Raw genomic sequence first — 18,630 nt, forward strand, 5'->3', positions numbered from 1 at the left:
CGGGGGTGGGGGGTAAAGGCGGCCGGAGCGTGGTGCTGATCACATCACCCCAAAGATGTCCGACATCGAAAATATGTGCGCCCCTACCACCACATACCCTAAATGTGCCTTCGTAGCACTGTGCTATATGCATATGAAACTTTATGTTTACCTATACATATTGTATTCGTTTTGTACCCCTGAGTAACTAAACTTATTTTTACATAAGCATGTACGAACCCTCTATTATGTCAATGGCTGAGGGCCCCCTGAAGGCTTACTTGTCTCCGCCCCCCCCCCCCCCCCCCGCGCTGCGGGGTTTTGCGGCTTATAGATCCGGCACTGGATGTGATCAGCATGCGTGAACAAGGCCAAAAAAAATCCGACCTTTGATTTGTAATTGTACTCAGTTGTTTAAAACCTATACATTTATTGTGGACACAACTGCAATTTACAGTCGTGATCTATCGCTGTGAAGAATGAAATAGTTTGGAAGTATTTTTATGCCTAGATACATGTACCAATGCTGCAACGTAGACACATACATACACCCATAATGTATGTAGTATGTGTGTGTGTGTGTGTGTGTGTGTGTGTGTATTGATAATTTATGGGGGTCTAGACGACAGAGCCTCGTTAGTCCTCAAAATGCAGACCAGAAAATTAACTGGTGGCACTGGGACTGTTTTCTCACACCTGGAAAATGATACATTTGTTACAATCATGCATTCATAACTTTTTCCTGATTAAAGATAGGTTTAAAAAAACTTTCACCGTTGCATTTCTCGTGAAATTATAACAAAACTTTCATGAATACAATGAATGACTTTTATTAGAGATTAGGCGCACACAGGAGATGTACTATACAGAAATTTTCAGGGCAAAACGCAGGCTCGACCAGGACTCGAACCTGGGTTCGAGTCCTGGTCGAGTCTGCATTTTTTGCTGAAAATTTATACGTAATGAATGACTTTGTTTGTAAGTACTTAAGTACTCGTAAAACGATGAAAATACTGGGATGTGGCGACTAAAACTGGTTAGGCTAGGTTAGGAAAAACAGTTGACATATCGTGACAACATCGCCATGGATTTTGTGCGCTCGTGGTATACATTTTAACCACAAGCGCACGCAGCCTTTTGTTTGTGCGCTCCCTTCCTACGGCCTACGAACCACAACATTAACGAGAAACGCGTTCAGAGACTCAGGTTTCACTACTACAAAAGTATATTTCGACTGCTAATGTTTCCCCAATTCCATTTAAAATCAGTTGAGATATACATAATTTTGACATGAAATTTGTTTCTTAAATGTAATAGTATTCTTGTAAAACGTTTCGATGAAACACTGTGTGACTGAAAGTAGTGATTAGTCAGCGATTTGTTTTACACAGATAGTATGAGAAGCAAGTCGATAGAGTAACGGAGCAGCCTTAGTCAGGCACAGTAAGTAATCGACTAAAGATCTTGCTACGGAAGTTTTCACGTGCGAATTCCACTTTAGACATGAGTTTTCCTTCGTCAATTTTATCTAATCATCATCATCCTCATCGTCGAAATTAGCCGAAAGTGGAAGAAAAACGCCGTGTAGGATGGCATTTCAATATTACTGGTCCCATGTTAAACTGTAGGTCCAGTCTCGTGTATGGTGCGAGAGTTGCGAAGAGATATTCCTTTCCAGCGCAATAGTTATCAAAATGGATACCGTAATGTTGTTATTTGTCTGCAAGCATTGTAAAATCCAACACTAGATTACAGAAAATAGTTTTTGTACGTCTCTTCTTCCCCTCTGTCCTGGAATTTCTGGAGCGAGTGAACGAAAACAAGTCTGCGTAATTAGTGACTCCAGAGGGCTCGACTAATGAACAAGTGCGAGGGGACGGGATTGCGTGGAAGGGGAAAAGCCACTGCAGCCACAAGTCGTTTGGAGCAGCACGCACTGATCTACTTCGCCCACTCGCTTTCCCCCTTCTCTACAGTTATGTGAGGCCTTGATCTCGAGACATAGTATATGTATACGTATATGGATGGAGGTCAATAACGTGTTACTTTTCAGGAAGGAAGCTACCATTTTTATAGATTATTATTTTTTTAAATGCTTAAATAGGGGTAGTTTTCCCCGTCTATGGTCTATGACGACTTTTCCGAAATTAACATGTTGAATGCTTCTAAGCACGTCGGTCTGAATGGTCAAGGGAAGGGCTAGTGGAAAAAAAGTGAACAAAATATATTAGATATTCTCTTCGTTCGAAGGCAGTAGCTTGCGATATCAGGTTAAATCGTAAATTCCTACCGATGCATTCCGTAATTGGTTCTTCAGGAGCAACCGTTGGGTCGCTACTTCAGCAAAGCAAACGGAACAGCACGATTTATTTTCTTTCCTAAGTGCAATATCTCCCAATGACGTCAAACGAGAGGGAGGAGAGAGAGAGAGAGAGAGAGAGAGAGAGAGTGAGAGTGAGTGGAATTTCTGCAAGCAACGTTAGCTCCGTTTACCTCCAACCTCGTTTCAAACAATCTAACAACAAGCAGAGACTAATAACGGTATAAAACTGCCCTTGTGTGTATTTACATTGAAGCTATTTATGAATGAATTCCTAAATGTAATACAGTTTAAGAAGGACCGTTGAGAAGTGAGCCAAAAGAGTCAATATTACCGAAATCGCAGAACTAAAAAGACACCACAACCCCTTCCTTTATCATTTTCATCTTCGTGCTTCCCTCTAACTCATTTTTCCTTTGCATAAGAAGCGAAATGTAATATCCTGTACAGCGTTCACCAAAAGTTTCAGGATGACATTATATACAAGGCAACCCAACCCAACTTACTCAGAACGTTGGTGAGTTGTATATAGAGTTAGGCGCAGTTTCAGTGTTGCCAGGTGCACCATGGTTATATGTGAAATGATATAGAATAATAGTAAGATGTTATACGTAAAAAATTAGCACAATTTCGTATTATATCGGTTATTACAAAATACTTTCTGAAAAGTATTGGAGGTTAAATTCTTAAAAAAAATATATAAAACACTAATTTCATATTTCATCATTGGCGAAAATCCGGTGTAGGTAGATAGTGGTTCGGATCCCACTTTAAACTATAGGTCCAGTCCCGATTGGCCTATCTGTGAACAAAGTGGACTTAAAACAAAACTCAAGCTCTCATTGGCGAAAAACTTAGTATATGTCACATCTTGGCCGCTTTTCTGCTTCTATAGGGTAGTAACGAAGATGAGAATGAATGGTGGGTGGTTAGATGAAATAGCTCAAAGAACAATGGAATGGCAAGTTTGGCCATCACTGTAGTAATAAGCCACAGCAAACATAACGCACTACACGGAAGCGAGTATTTCCGGATCTGTGTGTATCTGAGGATGACTCTACAATTGAAAGGTGATATAGAGACATTTTTTTTTTTTTTTTAAATATATTGTTGATTATTTCATATCTTATGCAAGTAACCATTTCTCTACTGAAGTATATTTCACGAGTAAGTACAAGTAAAGTCAGGTGTAGAGATCCCTGCATTGTGTTGTGTTTTCCTCATCTTCTGACGCAATTGGTGGTTTCCTGGCAGGTATGGCGACGGTGCAGCAGGTGGTGGTGACTCATAATCAGACGGGAGAATGGGACAACAGGCTCGGTGAGTGGATTCGCTACCTGTGTGTGCCACGATGCAACCCCATCTGTAAACCACCCACTCGCCTCTAAGCTTCTGCGAGCATGTGCTTGCGCTTTCTGTGTTCAGCTAATATGTGTTGTGTGCACTTTTTGCGCTTTGTATGTTATGCAGTGCCTCCTGTTCAGTATGCTCACTGCAAAATAAATTCAGTTGGTTCTGCCATATGTAAGTCAAGTGTATTTTATGATGTTTCTTTGATCTTGGCTGCGGATTGATTTTTAAAAAGCGCTTTGTTGATAATATTCGGAGCCATACTTTTATTGCATGCAGTTAAAACAAAATATATTTTTTTCTGTGGTCGAAAACAAAGCGTTTAAAATCAAAGCTTGAGTGAAACTGCATGTAAACTCTTCATATATAGTAACATACGAGTAATATCTCCTGTCGAAATAATTTGCATTAAAATATTCATAAATTCAGGTTTAATCTCAGCTCAGTGCTAAGATTTATTCACGACATTGCTAGTATAACCCATACAATGCTTTATTTAAAAAAACAAAACAAAGAACGACATATTATGATTTATTTACATTTTATTATGCTTCCTTATTTACTATCGAAATTATGTTTCATCATATCTTGCTCTTCAAGCAGTGATAGTGTCCGTGGACATATTCACTTGCTCCCCCTGGAAACGACTTATGAACAATTTAATTTGGTTGTTGTGCTTTTTACGTTGGAAAATGGAAAGTAAAAGAAATGTTACTCCCTTTTCAAATAAATCAAAGTAAAGCATTGGCACAATTTCGAAGTATATATCCCTTGCACTCTTTGTGGAGCGTTGTTTGTCCCCCCTCCGGTTAAAGTTTTGTTTTCCCCTACCAGAAAAAGTTCTGTTTCGCACCCCTGGAAAAAGTCTGGATACGCCCATGATAGCGCCAGAGGGGGAAGGGGCACAGTAAACAAGAAAAATTAAATAAATAAAGGCTCTTTTAGCCCAAATATGATTATTTTTGTATGGTATTGAGGTGTATTAAATAAGACTGTCCGTCGGGCTCGAGCCCATCCAATGCCCATCCAATAATTTGGCATATTATTATTATTATATTTGTTGTATTGATTCGTATTGGAGTGCTTATTGAAGTCAGTAAATAGAGATTTACGAAAAGTTAGGATGCATTGATGGTGGGCATTAATATCACAAATATATACATAGAAGGGAGGCTTTATTAGAATTTTTGTGATCTTAGAATTCAAGTTTTTGAGCCCACCCAATGTTTTTGAAAAGTTGGCGCCTCTGACGACAATTGTCTGGGTCTGAGACACATTTTTCCCAACACTGGATCGGTCTTTAAGGAGGTCACTGTGGCTTCCATAAAGATAAAGAATACCCAATCAGGCCCTAGCTAGAACTGATCTCTAGGGGAGGAAGCTCACGGGTTATCGGCGGGGGGGGGGGGGCTTTGTAAACCAAGTTCATTTTTCAAAAATTTAACATTATTAAACGAAGGTAAATTATATGCGTTGGAGATCATTAAGTTAATTTAAAATATAGAATTTAGAATATCATACAAATACTACAGTTGTTTTTTTTTTCTATTCGCGATTAAAATTACCACCTGAGCGCTAGTGTCGCTTCCAATATGGCCGCTCTATGTAGGATAAGTATTTATTTACATTCAGTAGTAGTACATAATAGCAGCGTCTTGTCATTGCTGGTATGGAAGAAACGTTTAAATTACGAGATATTTTTAATTATGCGAATGCGATGTGAATTCCAAGAACTATAACGAAGGTGCAGCTGTGCTGAGAGCGAAGCATTTAATTATGATAAGCAAATACAACACGGAAAACGCAGACGCAACTAATGTATACGCACTGGCTCTTTAAAGCAGTGCTGTTTCATCTGCACCTCGGTTGTAACTGGGGCTCTTAGAAATGATTTGAAAATAAAGCAATTCACCTGTAATTGCAAAGCTTGGCAGGAGAAAAATGTAAACCTGCCGTTGCAGTTCTTTCCCCAAAGAGGCAGGCTAGTTTAATAACAACACAGGATAATAATAATAATAATAATAATAATAATAATAATAACAACAATAACAACAACAACAACAATTTCATTGAGGCTATCTTCAGTCTTCACTGAAAATTGACTTACTGAATGAAACACCAACATTAGCATGCCAATTTCCTTTTTTCTGACTTACCTTTATAATTACAGACATTAATTAATTCTCAAACTATTTTCATCTTCGCACTTAATCGACTTTAACCTGTTCCAAATTACATGTATAATAACTTGTTTTAAATTATATATTCATAAAGAACAATTTAAAACTTACATTCATGGTAATAAAATCATCTTTCGGAAAATAAAGTGAACAGACTCATGTATTTTTCGTAATTTCCTTGCCGCATTTCAGTTATGCCAATCAGTTCTCTTTTTTCCTGATTTATTTACAAATTTAATTTTGTCGATTCCACGGTGCGGAAAACACATGTAAGCTTTTCACTTGTCCTGACCCCCAAAACGATTTAGAGCAAAAACGTTAAGAGCAGACGTTACTCTTTCGCATGTTCCCCATGTTTTGAACGGCTTCAAGACAGCGAAGTGTCCTACATGGAGTGGTTCCTGAAAATCTCACCAGATGGCATATCGGATAATTTTAATCGCGAATCTTCTAAAACATTTCTTGAAGTGCTAATGACTGCTACTGACACCATCCCTTAATACACTCCATGCTATTTTTGATGATACAGATATTTATATCATACATGTTAAAATGTAAAATATTCACTTCAATCATAGTGCCTAACGTACATTCCACCCCCCGGCCGAAGCAATAAAACTCCCTTTCGTTCCCAAAACTTGGGATCTGTTGACATTTGACGCAGATGTGTAAGGAATGTGGATGATGACGTCCAAGTCACAGATTTCTGTCAAACGAGAGGCTGCAACAGGGGCAGGGAAGGTACAGATAACAAGGCTCCCTATGAATTAACTTTCTAAAGTGTAAAGAATCTTAGACTTCTGCTCATAAACAAGATGAACGAACGAAGTTATGAACAAAATAATATATTCTGTCTACATTTTCACTCTTCACCTCAAACAAATTAGAATACAAAATAGATTTTCCTAATTTCAAGGGGCTGGCGGAGTGCCAGGGGGGCTGCCCCCCCCCTGGCCCCTGCCTGGCTACGGGCCTGTACCCAATACAATTTATTGGCAAAAGAACAAGATACGCTGCGAACTTCTCTTAGCGCCTATCTGCTGGCACGCACATTTAACAGTCGTGACGATCTCAATTGTAGTTACGAGAAAGCCACTCTCCCTCCCAACGAAGCGCTGATTAGAATACCGGTTTGTTTCATCGGGAGCAGCAACGCCCTCGCCTGTCCACTTCCCAGATTCCATAAAAAGCGTAAAAGGCTGATCGGAACCAGTTAGTTCGCTTTGCCCACGCGACGGGCGTCTGTCGTCAGAGGGCGTGGGTGTCGCGACCGGCACTGGAAGTGCAGAGGCCGATTGTTCTTCCTAATAAGGGCGAAAGGCTGCGAATTTTGTCATAGAAAGCTTGCAAGATTTTTTCTCTCTCTCTCAGTTCGCTAAGTTTGGAAAGAAAATGTTCTTTTTGAGGTGTAAGAGTGGATTCGTATAGAGTTTACTTGGCCAGGTATCCCACGCACGTATTGTGTCAAATTTCGAACGAACCTAATTACAAAAACTTTATTCACCTTGTAATTTTTCCTTGTCTCACCTAGCAACTTGGCACATTCTTTTAACAACCAAATGAAAATTACCTATTTTTAAAAAAAATCATAATACGTAATATGTTCACATAAAGACTCATAGCATTCACTAGACGTCTCTCAGGGTATGGGTAATACTTCTCCTGAAATGCAATTCAAATTTTTACTAAGAAAAGGGAGTAGTATATTTTCACCCCTTGCTAAGCAAATTTATGTGTGAAATTCCAATTGTTTCTGTGAAATTATCGTCTTACAATCCAGCTTAACAACTCTTTACCTTGCTCTTTACCACAGCACCAAAAACACAGTCTCCCTATGGCAATAGGTTTTGCAACATTTACATATACAGGTAAGTCACTATTCTGTGACACCATCAGTAATAGACCAAAATATTGAATAAACACTGAAATCACATAACAAATTACAGAGATTAAAAATTAACAACAATACATATTTGTCCAATGGGAAAGAACTTGTCAACTTGCATAACGACTGTTTGTAATTTTTTAAGTAGCCTCAATATTGATGCGAAAGATTTATTTATTTTCTGTTTCCAGTACGCTTTCGCTTCAAAACGGAAGTTCCGTAATTCTATGAAAGTTATAAAATCATACGCAGTGATGTATTTATGATTCTTTTTTTGTAGTAAGTTTTTTGAAGCTGTAACGTATGAATGATCGTTTTCAACATAAGAGTACAGAGTACATTACTCCTCCATTAAAAACCTTTAGGTTTTACGAAACGATTTACTGTTAATAAGATATCAACCAAATGTTTTTAGGGGTCAAGGACATTTCTTGTGCACCCAAGACGGTACCCGGAAATTTTGTAATGGCGGGAAGGGGGATATGATAGGGAAATGTATGTGGTATAAATAGATTAAAACAAATATAACATTGTGTTTTTAATATCTTAAAACCAAAATATTTTTTTGCCTATATGTAAATTAACTGAAACAACAAGGGGAGCAGAAACAGTTTTCCTTTTTTATTCACTTATACTTCCATTGTATTTAGTATTACGATGACAAGCCAAGTTTGTTGTCTGGAAATTATATGCACAGTTGCAATAAATAAATAGTGAGAAGATTCATTCAGATGAGATATCCATGTACGTACATACAGAAGAATTCCATAAAATAGACCTGATGGAACTTTTGCAGTTTGCACAACTTCCAACTACAGCAAGGACAAAGAAGGTATGAACCTTATCTGACCATAAACGACATTAGACACCCTAACTTCTCTTGGTTGTTTGAAGTGGCTTACGTTACACGCAATGTTTTTATTTTTGCTTTCCATGGTTCAATGTGTAAATATATTTGTGTCAGTCTATTCGTGTATTCACCCTGGAAATCTGTGTATTTTCCAGACGCTCTACTAGAAGATCTGCAGACGAGCGTATCAAGGCCAGGGTCAGCGGCGGGAGGAGCGATGAACGGGCCATCTGCAAACACAGGCTACTCCAGGACCTACCGCGAGGTTCGAACGGTGGTCTCTGGGGATTCTAAACCCAAGGAAGACTTCCATATCCAGTACCTGACGGCAGCCAACCCCACCACCGTGGTTTCGGAGAGAGCTTCGAGTCCTGGTTTCGACTTGGTGAGTCATTTGAAAAGTAATCTTTATGATGTAAATATATTTTTTTATCAGGTCCCCCACCAACCTAAATTAAAAAAAACGAGCATTTTTAAAGAGACCAGTAACAGAGCTCAAATATTTTCTGCTAAAACTTTGAATGTTTATGTTTTCTCTAAAAAAAAATTATAGCGCTGATATTGTATTATACTTCCCCATAAAAAATTTTAAAAAATTAACTTTGATTTTTCTTCAAAATTGAATATCAGTTTGGCGCTAAATTTCAGCTATTTGCAGTAGAGATAGTGGAAAAAGGTACAGTAGCTTGAAATGTAATGAAAACAATGTTTTTATCCTATATTTTTATCATTTTTCTTAGCTGAGTTATCATAATTATCACAACTGTCTGCAAAGGTAAAAAAATACGGAAGTCATGAAACAAAAATGGCCGCCATTTTCAAACGAAGCCAAGTTTTTATTAAAAAAATGGCTGTTTTGAACTACCCTTGCATATGGCTTACAACAAAAAGTTTTTTTTTAAATGGTAGAGGAACCAGTGCTAGGCCATTTGGTATGGATTTATCCCTTCTTGAAATTTTACTTAAGGCCGCCTTTTAGCGGAATTACAACATCGATTATTGTCGGTAGTGGCGATTAGAGCGGGTGAGGGGGGTAATAGACCCCCCCCCCACTTTTCGCCACTTTTGCCCCCGCACTATGCTAAACCTTATATACAAAGAGAACTATACTGTCTTTGCCCCTCCCAGTTTTGGCACCTTAACCCTCGGTTTTGGAACCCAATCGCCGCCACTGATTATTGTATTAATATTATAAACGGACAAACACAAAGAAACTCCATGGGCAGACTGGGATTCGAACAAAGAGCTCTTGCTTGCGAAATCATAAGTCGAGCACTCAACATTCTCGGTCACTGAGTCGATCGGTACGTATTCTTCTGTGCTACATGGACAAACAAGGGCATGACATATATTATTTATTTCATTGTGATCAGGCTCCTAATTATGATTTCCTTTTTGTAGGGAAGTGAAGCTAATCCTTCAGTCATCTCGTCTGGGAGATGCGGTAGTTTTGGGGGAAATTACTGTCGCTGATCCAAACTCTACGTAACAGAACTGCTTAATTGCATGCCTGGTGATTAAGAGTGACAAAAAAGATTCTGGTATGTTCCGCAATTTCCCCATCCTTGATTGCATAGGCAAGGTCGTTTGCTGGCCGCTAAATTGTTGCAACAACATCAAGGATAATGACGAAGTGCATCTTGAGAGAATGATGAAACCACAGAGATTTAACGAATCCAAAAATTTGACAATGCTCTTCCATTGTCCGCAAAGTCTCTGTCAACGTTATCCACGTGGTCAGAAATGACTAAACAATTTTCGAATATGACAAATAAATTGGTAGTGATTTTTTATTGTGAATTTATAGCAGACTATTTGAAAACATCAGAAGAATTTGGAATGGTTGAAATCTTGGAAAATCGATTTTTTGTCCATTCATTTTTTTGCACACGAAAAATTCCATGTCACAGTACTGAATTCTAGAATGGGTTTGGCGAATGTCACATACACCAACAAAAGAAGATGAATGTTGTTCAACCCTTGCCATTTATTTGTGACCCAACCTGTCATTTTTCTACTCGTTCATATCATATGATGAAGATGCTCCTTAAAGCTAAGTTTCCTTTTAACAAATACTCCAAGGTCCTTAAAATGTTCTATATTATATGATTTAAGTTTACATTATCTATGTTATATGTGTAACAAGATTAGTGTTTCTTGCGTGAGAAGGTCATTGTAACTGACTTATTTAGTTAACTTAAAGTTGGTTGTCATCTAACCACTTCTTAATTACATTTATATCCCTTTGTAGTTTATAATGGTCGTTTACACCATTGATCTCTGCATACAGCTTGGAATTATCAGCATAAAAAACACACTTTCAGTACTTAACATTATCTTACATATCGTTCAAGAATAAAATAAACAAAAGAGGGCACAGTAGAGATCCTTGAGGTACGCCCTTTATTAATAAAACCCGATTTAGACAGAGCGTTTTGATACCTGACTCTAAATAATAATCTGTGTATAAGATAGTTGCTAAACCATTTACAATAAATAGGTGTTGTACAACCATAATGGCTAAGTTTAGTAACCAACGCTTTGTGGTTCGCAGAATCGAAAGCTTTAGACAAATCTGGGTAGATAGCATCTAATTGGTGTCTTGCTAAAAGCCTGAGGGATGTTAGTTAAGAAAACAGAAAGATTCAAACTTATTGATCTCCCTGCAACAAGTCCATGTTTGTTAATAAACGTACTAAGCTTATTCTGAAAATTAAAATAGAGTGATTTAAAAATAATGTGCTCAAACAACTTACTAAAAATATTAGAAATTGAAATAGGTCTAAAATTTGGTACCTTGATGTTTCCTCTCGTTTTAAGAACTGCAATAATTGTTACTTCCTTAAGTGTGTTCTTCGATATTTTCTTCTTGTTCCATGGTTTCTGATATATGCATCCTTCAAATTTTGAAATAAAGAAAAACTCATTCAAAAATAATGTAGGTTATATTTAAAGATTCGTAATTCGTACTTTGAATTTGCATTTCTGATTAAAAATAGTTCAGCATATTTAAGAATATTTCCGTTATGCCTTATTGTCTGAACGTCTTATATTCTGACTTTGTTGTTGTTGTTTTTTGTTGTTGTTGTTTTTGTTTTTTAAGCTTTGAATGGTACCCTAGGCTTCAGCCCCCCTTGCATAGCCCTTGCTAGGGCCTCTTTCTCTTCCAAAGAACCAAATGCGGAAAAGCAATTGGGATACAAAATTCAGAATTTTCTTACTAAATTGGTACAGCATACATGTCCAAGTGTTCATACGACAAAAGTCGCTTTTGATAAAAATGAAAATAATCCATTGATGTCTTTAGGTTTCCTTATTCCTTAAAATAATGTTGGATCACTGTTACACTAACCACTCGTTAATTTAGACTGACGCACCATGCGAATTCAAATACAAATAATGATAAAGATTTGTGCACAAATGTGTACGCAAAATTCCTTTGAAATGAATTTCAATGTACGTACATTTCGGGATATTATTAACCTCACAGTATGTTTTCAGGAAGTTTTCCATCATTTCCTGGATTTTTTTGTCCTTGGCCATTGCGGCATTTCCATAGATAGATTTGACATAAGCTTTGAACTATTCGGTAGTTTTCAGAGCTCAGGGCAGCTGAACAAGCTCAGAACTATTCCATTCCCCTGGTGCCGAGTTGCATTCTCTATTTTTAGACTTTGCATTTCTCGGGGAGAAGACTGAGTCACTGCAGGCGTTAGAACTGCATCCAGAACCAAATGCCTTTGAAGTTGTGCAACAATGAGTAAGGTCGAGGCCAGTACTAAAACCTAACAATTGCTTTCAGCTTCTCAAGACTTACAACTTAATATTTGCATATGACTGAGACTGTGTCACGTGCCAGTTTCACACGACACAATGAATGTTGCAAGGAGGAATGGTTTCTCGGAATCGACAAGAGATGGCAGTACGCTATATAAATAGGAGCGAAGGAGATTATAAAAAACTTAGAGCGGAGAAGATGGATTATATATATTATAGTAAATTGAGAAATATATAAAAGAAGAGTTCAAATACTATAAAAGAAGTAAATAGAATGATGTATATAGTAAATTAAAAGAATTAAGAATATGGCCGCATATGAAACGTTTAGGAAATTTATTAAGTGAACAAATGAATTCAGAAATGTATCTCATCTCAATTTCTTTTTGATTCTCTGACGAGGAGAACATCGTCAGCTTTTGCATTTGTCCATTCCCCGGTGGCGCTGTGTCAAATTAGACGCCCCGAAGCACTTTACGGTTGCGCTTTTTATTAGTCGCACTGGGCCATTGGCAGCGCTCGTTATTAGCGATCCTGGTTATTCCCCTTTGGTCGTCAAATAGGAGGTGGCGCTATTGTCAGTTTAGTCGACCCTACTCTTTCTACAAGTATAGCTTGTATTGTTTGACAAAGAAGCGGGGGGAAAGCGAGCACATAAATAAGATTACGTTTTAATAAAAGAAGAAGAAATTCAAAGAAAAAGAAGAAGAAGCTTTTTCCATATTAAAAGAAGAAGAAGCCTTTTAGAAGAAGAAGAAGCCTTTTAAAAGAAGAAGAAGCCTTTTAAAAGAAGAAGAAGCCGTTTCCATAAGAAAAGAAGAAGCTTTTTCCATATTAAAAGAAGAAGAAGCCTTTTAAAAGAAGAAGAAGCCTTTTCGAGTATACATATACATATATTTTCTCTGTATTTTGTCAAGTTCTCAGAATATAGATCCGCATTTTACTATATCCTCTTGGCTATAAAACGCTTTCTTATTTGGAATTCTCAAACAAAGAACCTATCCCCCTGAGATTAAGATATCTGTAGCCGTGGTAAATAACATTTAAGTACGTACCCACAAGGGGCGTAGCATTAGTGGCGACCAACGTTGCGGCTAGTAGAATTGTGAATAAGAAAACAAAGAGAGAGAAAGCCAAGATGGAGAAAGAAAATAAAGTTGAGGACGAGAACGGAGAAACTACAGTGAAGGAAAAACAAGAGAAAATAGAAGAAATGACCGTGATGAAAATGCTCCAGAAGTTATTGATGCATTGGGATGAGAAGAATAGAAAAGAAAATAGTAGAAAGTTAGAAGAAAAGCTTGACGAAAGGAATAGAAAGGTAGAAGAACACCACAGAAGGACGTTGGGATTGTTTGATAAAAGGGAGAGAATAATAGAAGAAACAACGTCGTTAATCGAAAGTATAAGTTTAGATACAAATAGAAGAATAGAAGAGGAGGTTTCGAATCTCAGAGAGGAAAATAAACAAAGAAACGAAAATTTGGAGAGAAAGCTGGTTGAAAGTAAATCTCAAATAGAATTAACCGTTTCAAGAATAGAAGAAAACGAAAACAATATAGAATTAGCCGTTTCAAGAACAGAAGAAAACGACAGCAAGACAGAAGTAGATGTTTCAAGAATAGAAGAAAACGAGGACAAGATAGAAGAAGCGAAGGTCCTTATAGAAGATAGAAGTTGGAAGATGAAAGAGGAAAGTTCCAATGACGAGCAGGACAGCAAGATAGAAGAAGAAGTTATAAAGTTAAGCGAAGTAAACAAAGAAGAGACAGAGAAGAAAATAGAAGAAAAAGAGGAAAGTTCCAATGACAAGCATGACAGCAAACTAGAAGAAGAAGTTATAAAGTTAAGCGAAGTAAACAAAGAAGAGGAAGATAAGAAAATAGAAGAAGATGAAAGAGGAATAGAAAGTGAGGAAAAATTTAGTTGTCAATGTAACGATGAAGAGATCCATGTCAAAATGAAGATGATAGAAGAAAGTTCCAGTGACGAGCATGACGGCAAGATAGCAGAAGTAGCTATAAAGTTAAGAGAAGAAACCACTCAGGAACTTAAAGAGGTCAAAGAAGAGGAAGATGAGAAAATAGAAGAAGAAGAAAGAGGAATAGAAAGAGATGAAAAATTTAGTTGTCAGTGTAATGATGAAGAGATCAATGTCGAGATGAAGATGAAAGAAGAAAGTTCCAGTGACGAGTCTCTGACGGAGGAAGAAATGAAGCATAAGCCTAGCAGAAGATGTAAACAAAGAAGAAAGAAAAGTAAAATGAGATTTAGATATATTCACGTAAAGACATGGAAGAAGAAGAGAAAGAAATTAAAAATAGAAAGGAACCTGAAGAAAGTTAAGAATATGCTAAAAAGGGTCGACATAGATCAAATGGATTTTGATGCTACTTCGCCAAAGAGAAGGAAGAAGAAGACGAGACGGAAAAGACAAGGAAAGCCTGCAATTGATGAAGATGTAGAACATAAGAAGAAGTCTTGGCAGAAACCAGATTGGAAGAAGAGAGAAATGAAAGTAATTTCTTTACTGGAAGAAAGTTGGAAGAGGAGGAAGAAGGATCTTGAGAAGAATAGAAGAGAAAATAGAAGAAAGAGAAGAAAAAGAGGAAGAGAAAGAAAACAAGATAGTGACAAGCATCGAGTATCTGAAAGAATCGGAAGAAACAAATATGACTGAATAGTGCAAAGGAAGGAGATGTTATGACTTATTTAGACTGGCAAGCAGACGTTTCTAGAATTAATAAAGTTCTCTGAAAAGGTTCCAGTTCACCAGAAGAAAAATTCGTGGAATTATAAGTTTGGGCAAATAATAATGATATATTTGAAAGAAGAAAATTTTAGTCCTTTAATGTTAGTTCCTGTAAGAAGATATATAGATATGATAGTCATCGTTGGAGGAAAATCTATTCTGCAAGCTATATCTAAAAAAGAATAATGAATGCTAATTTATGTTACCAATCCATTGAACAATGAGACTGATAGTGAAAGATCAAACCTGTAAAACAAGAGATGCCAAAGAAAGTAATATGGAAAATGGATGTAAACTTTTCAATATACGAACAGAAGAGAAAGAAGATAGAACAGTTAAGCACAGAAGGAAGTTAATTACGAAGAAAACTCTCAGGAAAAAGGAGAAGATAATATAGAAGATCGAACAGTATCAGTAAAATGAATTCTTTCTAAGCTTAGACGATGAAAAGTCATCGTGTATTTAGAAAAGTGCAAATGAAATGGGTTGTAATCCCAGAAAATAAATATGTCTAGATACATGCTGATATGAAATTAAGGCTGATGTGAAGAATTGTTGTAGCTGATAGAAACACTTAGATGGTCAACTTAGAGAACAGAGAGAGTTCTTCGAAACGGAAAAATCTGAGCTAACTGATAATCTGTAGAGAGGTTGCTGCAAGAAGAAAAGTGAAATGAAAATTACTATTTTGGCAGGACATCGTCAGGTAAAAACTATCTTGGAGAAATTAGACGAGTAGACTTGCAGGAGGTGAACTATTGAAGAATTATATTTTGTATTAAAAAATAACTTGAGAGGTCACGAATATTTCAGGAACGTGGTGATAAGATATCTAGAAACGAAAATAGAAAGAAGAGAGAAATAGAGAGAGGAGGAAAAATGCTGCCTGCCAGGAGATATAATTTCACAGTGAAAGTGAAAAGCAATGTAAGCTGTAGAAATGAGAACCAATGAGAAAAGTCAAACGAGATGTAGAGAAAGTGGAAAAATTTATCTATTTCCAAAAGATTTTTTCCAATACATAAATTTTTATCCTCAAGGAAGGGGATATTGTGTCACGTGCCAGTTTCACACGACACAATGAATGTTGCAAGGAGGAATGGTTTCTCGGAATCGACAAGAGATGGCAGTACGCTATATAAATAGGAGCGAAGGAGATTATAAAAAACTTAGAGCGGAGAAGATGGATTATATATATTATAGTAAATTGAGAAATATATAAAAGAAGAGTTCAAATACTATAAAAGAAGTAAATAGAATGATGTATATAGTAAATTAAAAGAATTAAGAATATGGCCGCATATGAAACGTTTAGGAAATTTATTAAGTGAACAAATGAATTCAGAAATGTATCTCATCTCAATTTCTTTTTGATTCTCTGACGAGGAGAACATCGTCAGCTTTTGCATTTGTCCATTCCCCGGTGGCGCTGTGTCAAATTAGACGCCCCGAAGCACTTTACGGTTGCGCTTTTTATTAGTCGCACTGGGCCATTGGCAGCGCTCGTTATTAGCGATCCTGGTTATTCCCCTTTGGTCGTCAAATAGGAGGTGGCGCTATTGTCAGTTTAGTCGACCCTACTCTTTCTACAAGTATAGCTTGTATTGTTTGACAAAGAAGCGGGGGGAAAGCGAGCACATAAATAAGATTACGTTTTAATAAAAGAAGAAGAAATTCAAAGAAAAAGAAGAAGAAGCTTTTTCCATATTAAAAGAAGAAGAAGCCTTTTAGAAGAAGAAGAAGCCTTTTAAAAGAAGAAGAAGCCTTTTAAAAGAAGAAGAAGCCGTTTCCATAAGAAAAGAAGAAGCTTTTTCCATATTAAAAGAAGAAGAAGCCTTTTAAAAGAAGAAGAAGCCTTTTCGAGTATACATATACATATATTTTCTCTGTATTTTGTCAAGTTCTCAGAATATAGATCCGCATTTTACTATATCCTCTTGGCTATAAAACGCTTTCTTATTTGGAATTCTCAAACAAAGAACCTATCCCCCTGAGATTAAGATATCTGTAGCCGTGGTAAATAACATTTAAGTACGTACCCACAAGGGGCGTAGCAACTGAGAAAGCCAGAAGTTCGGAGGCAACAATTCCTTTGTTGGAAAAAATAGAGTAGAACTGTTACAGTTGTTCTTTGTAAAAATTATGCTGGAAATGTTGCTTTAAAAGCATTTTTAAAATGTATTTCTTGTGTTTCGTGAAATTTATACATGATATTAGTAATTGTGAATCCTGTTCTCGATTCTGCCCATTCATTTGGGACCGGAGATCAGGTTTGACCTTTGATCCGGTAGTGAACTAAGTTCAAGCTTCTATCATGTTGTATAAAGGTAACTGTCGATTTGTCGATCTTAGATCAAATCCTGATCTTGGGTCAAAGAAATACGTTTGGCAACGTGGCAAATCCAGACATGTCGCTATGTGCCTGTGATGTTGCCAATTGCCAACACTGAACAGCAAACATTTTAAAGTCGGTTTCGAAAAATGCATGTATTTAATATTTGAATAAAGAATAAATCTGAGGTGCTGGATGTAGTAAATATTCGAACATGTTGCAAATTTAGTAACATCATGTAAATTAGATACTAAACGGCCATTTATTGCTTGTGCACGTTCCACGTGAATGATTTGTCCATGACAACGAAAGCAACTATCGGTTCTCGGTTGCAAAGGGGAGAAAATATGCTTGCATAAATATAATTTTTTAAACAAATATGTATTTCTTTTTAATGCTAAAAAGAGATATAACAACTTTCTTATACTCGATTTGGAGCTATTGTTCATGTCAGGAGATGTTTATTATATTTATTTTGTGATTACACGACAACATGTTACAGGTGGACCATTAGTTACTGTAAGTAATATACGGAATTTTCCTTGCACTTGAATAGCCTACAAATGTAAAATGTGTTTGCGTTTTCCCGAATGGAAAGAAATATTGAAACAACAATGGCGCTTGTCCTCTCGGATGTAAATTATGCACAAAACAAATAATATTCGAAATAAAATATGTGTCATTTATATATCGGGAGGAGAGAAAGCTTTACCAACTAAAATGCAACGTGCTCGGTTCATAAAGCAGTAGATATATACACTACAACCAAAGTTACATGATCTGTTCCATTCTGCGGACAACATTGAATTGCAATAAGACTTGGCTGGATGCAGTAAAGCGAAATGGTAATATTTTTATACTCCCTCTTCATCCCAACGCAAGTTTTACAATGATACTATCATATCAACAAGAAAATGTAAGCGGGACTATTCTCGGTTTGTATCAACACTCGATTGTTTTCAAGCTACTTTTCTCTGATCGGTCAATTAAACAATGTTACAATATGCTCTTGCAGTCATTTAAGGCAAATTTCAAGAAAAAATACATGGTATTTCAAACAGAAAATAACAATGACACACGATATATGGAAAGAAAGAAAAATAGAAGAAATATTTATCATTGTTCACCTTGTTGTGCATGCTTCTTCTTTATTATTATGGAAACAGGATTTTATGAATTGATTCTCCCGTCTTGCCGCATACGTT

The 18,630-nt window shown here is 36.8% G+C and overlaps 1 protein-coding gene across 2 annotated transcripts in view; it reads left to right on the plus strand.

The window, feature by feature from the left end:
• Positions 1 to 18,630, plus strand: part of LOC146000506 (uncharacterized) — a 117,541-nt gene that overhangs the window by 45,825 nt on the left and 53,086 nt on the right. The window contains exons 2-3 of one of the 2 annotated variants that reach the window (XM_083138237.1): positions 3,554 to 3,619; positions 8,720 to 8,949. In XM_083138237.1, coding sequence (XP_082994363.1) covers positions 3,556 to 3,619; positions 8,720 to 8,949 — 294 coding nt within the window. In that variant the 5' untranslated portion in view covers positions 3,554 to 3,555. The remainder of the gene's footprint in view (positions 1 to 3,553; positions 3,620 to 8,719; positions 8,950 to 18,630) is intronic. The other variant, XM_083138238.1, reaches the window with a different exon arrangement.

Source organism: Lepisma saccharinum, chromosome 16, assembly GCF_977018435.1.
Source record: "Lepisma saccharinum chromosome 16, izLepSacc3.1, whole genome shotgun sequence".
NCBI classification, from domain to species: Eukaryota; Metazoa; Arthropoda; class Insecta; order Zygentoma; family Lepismatidae; genus Lepisma; species Lepisma saccharinum.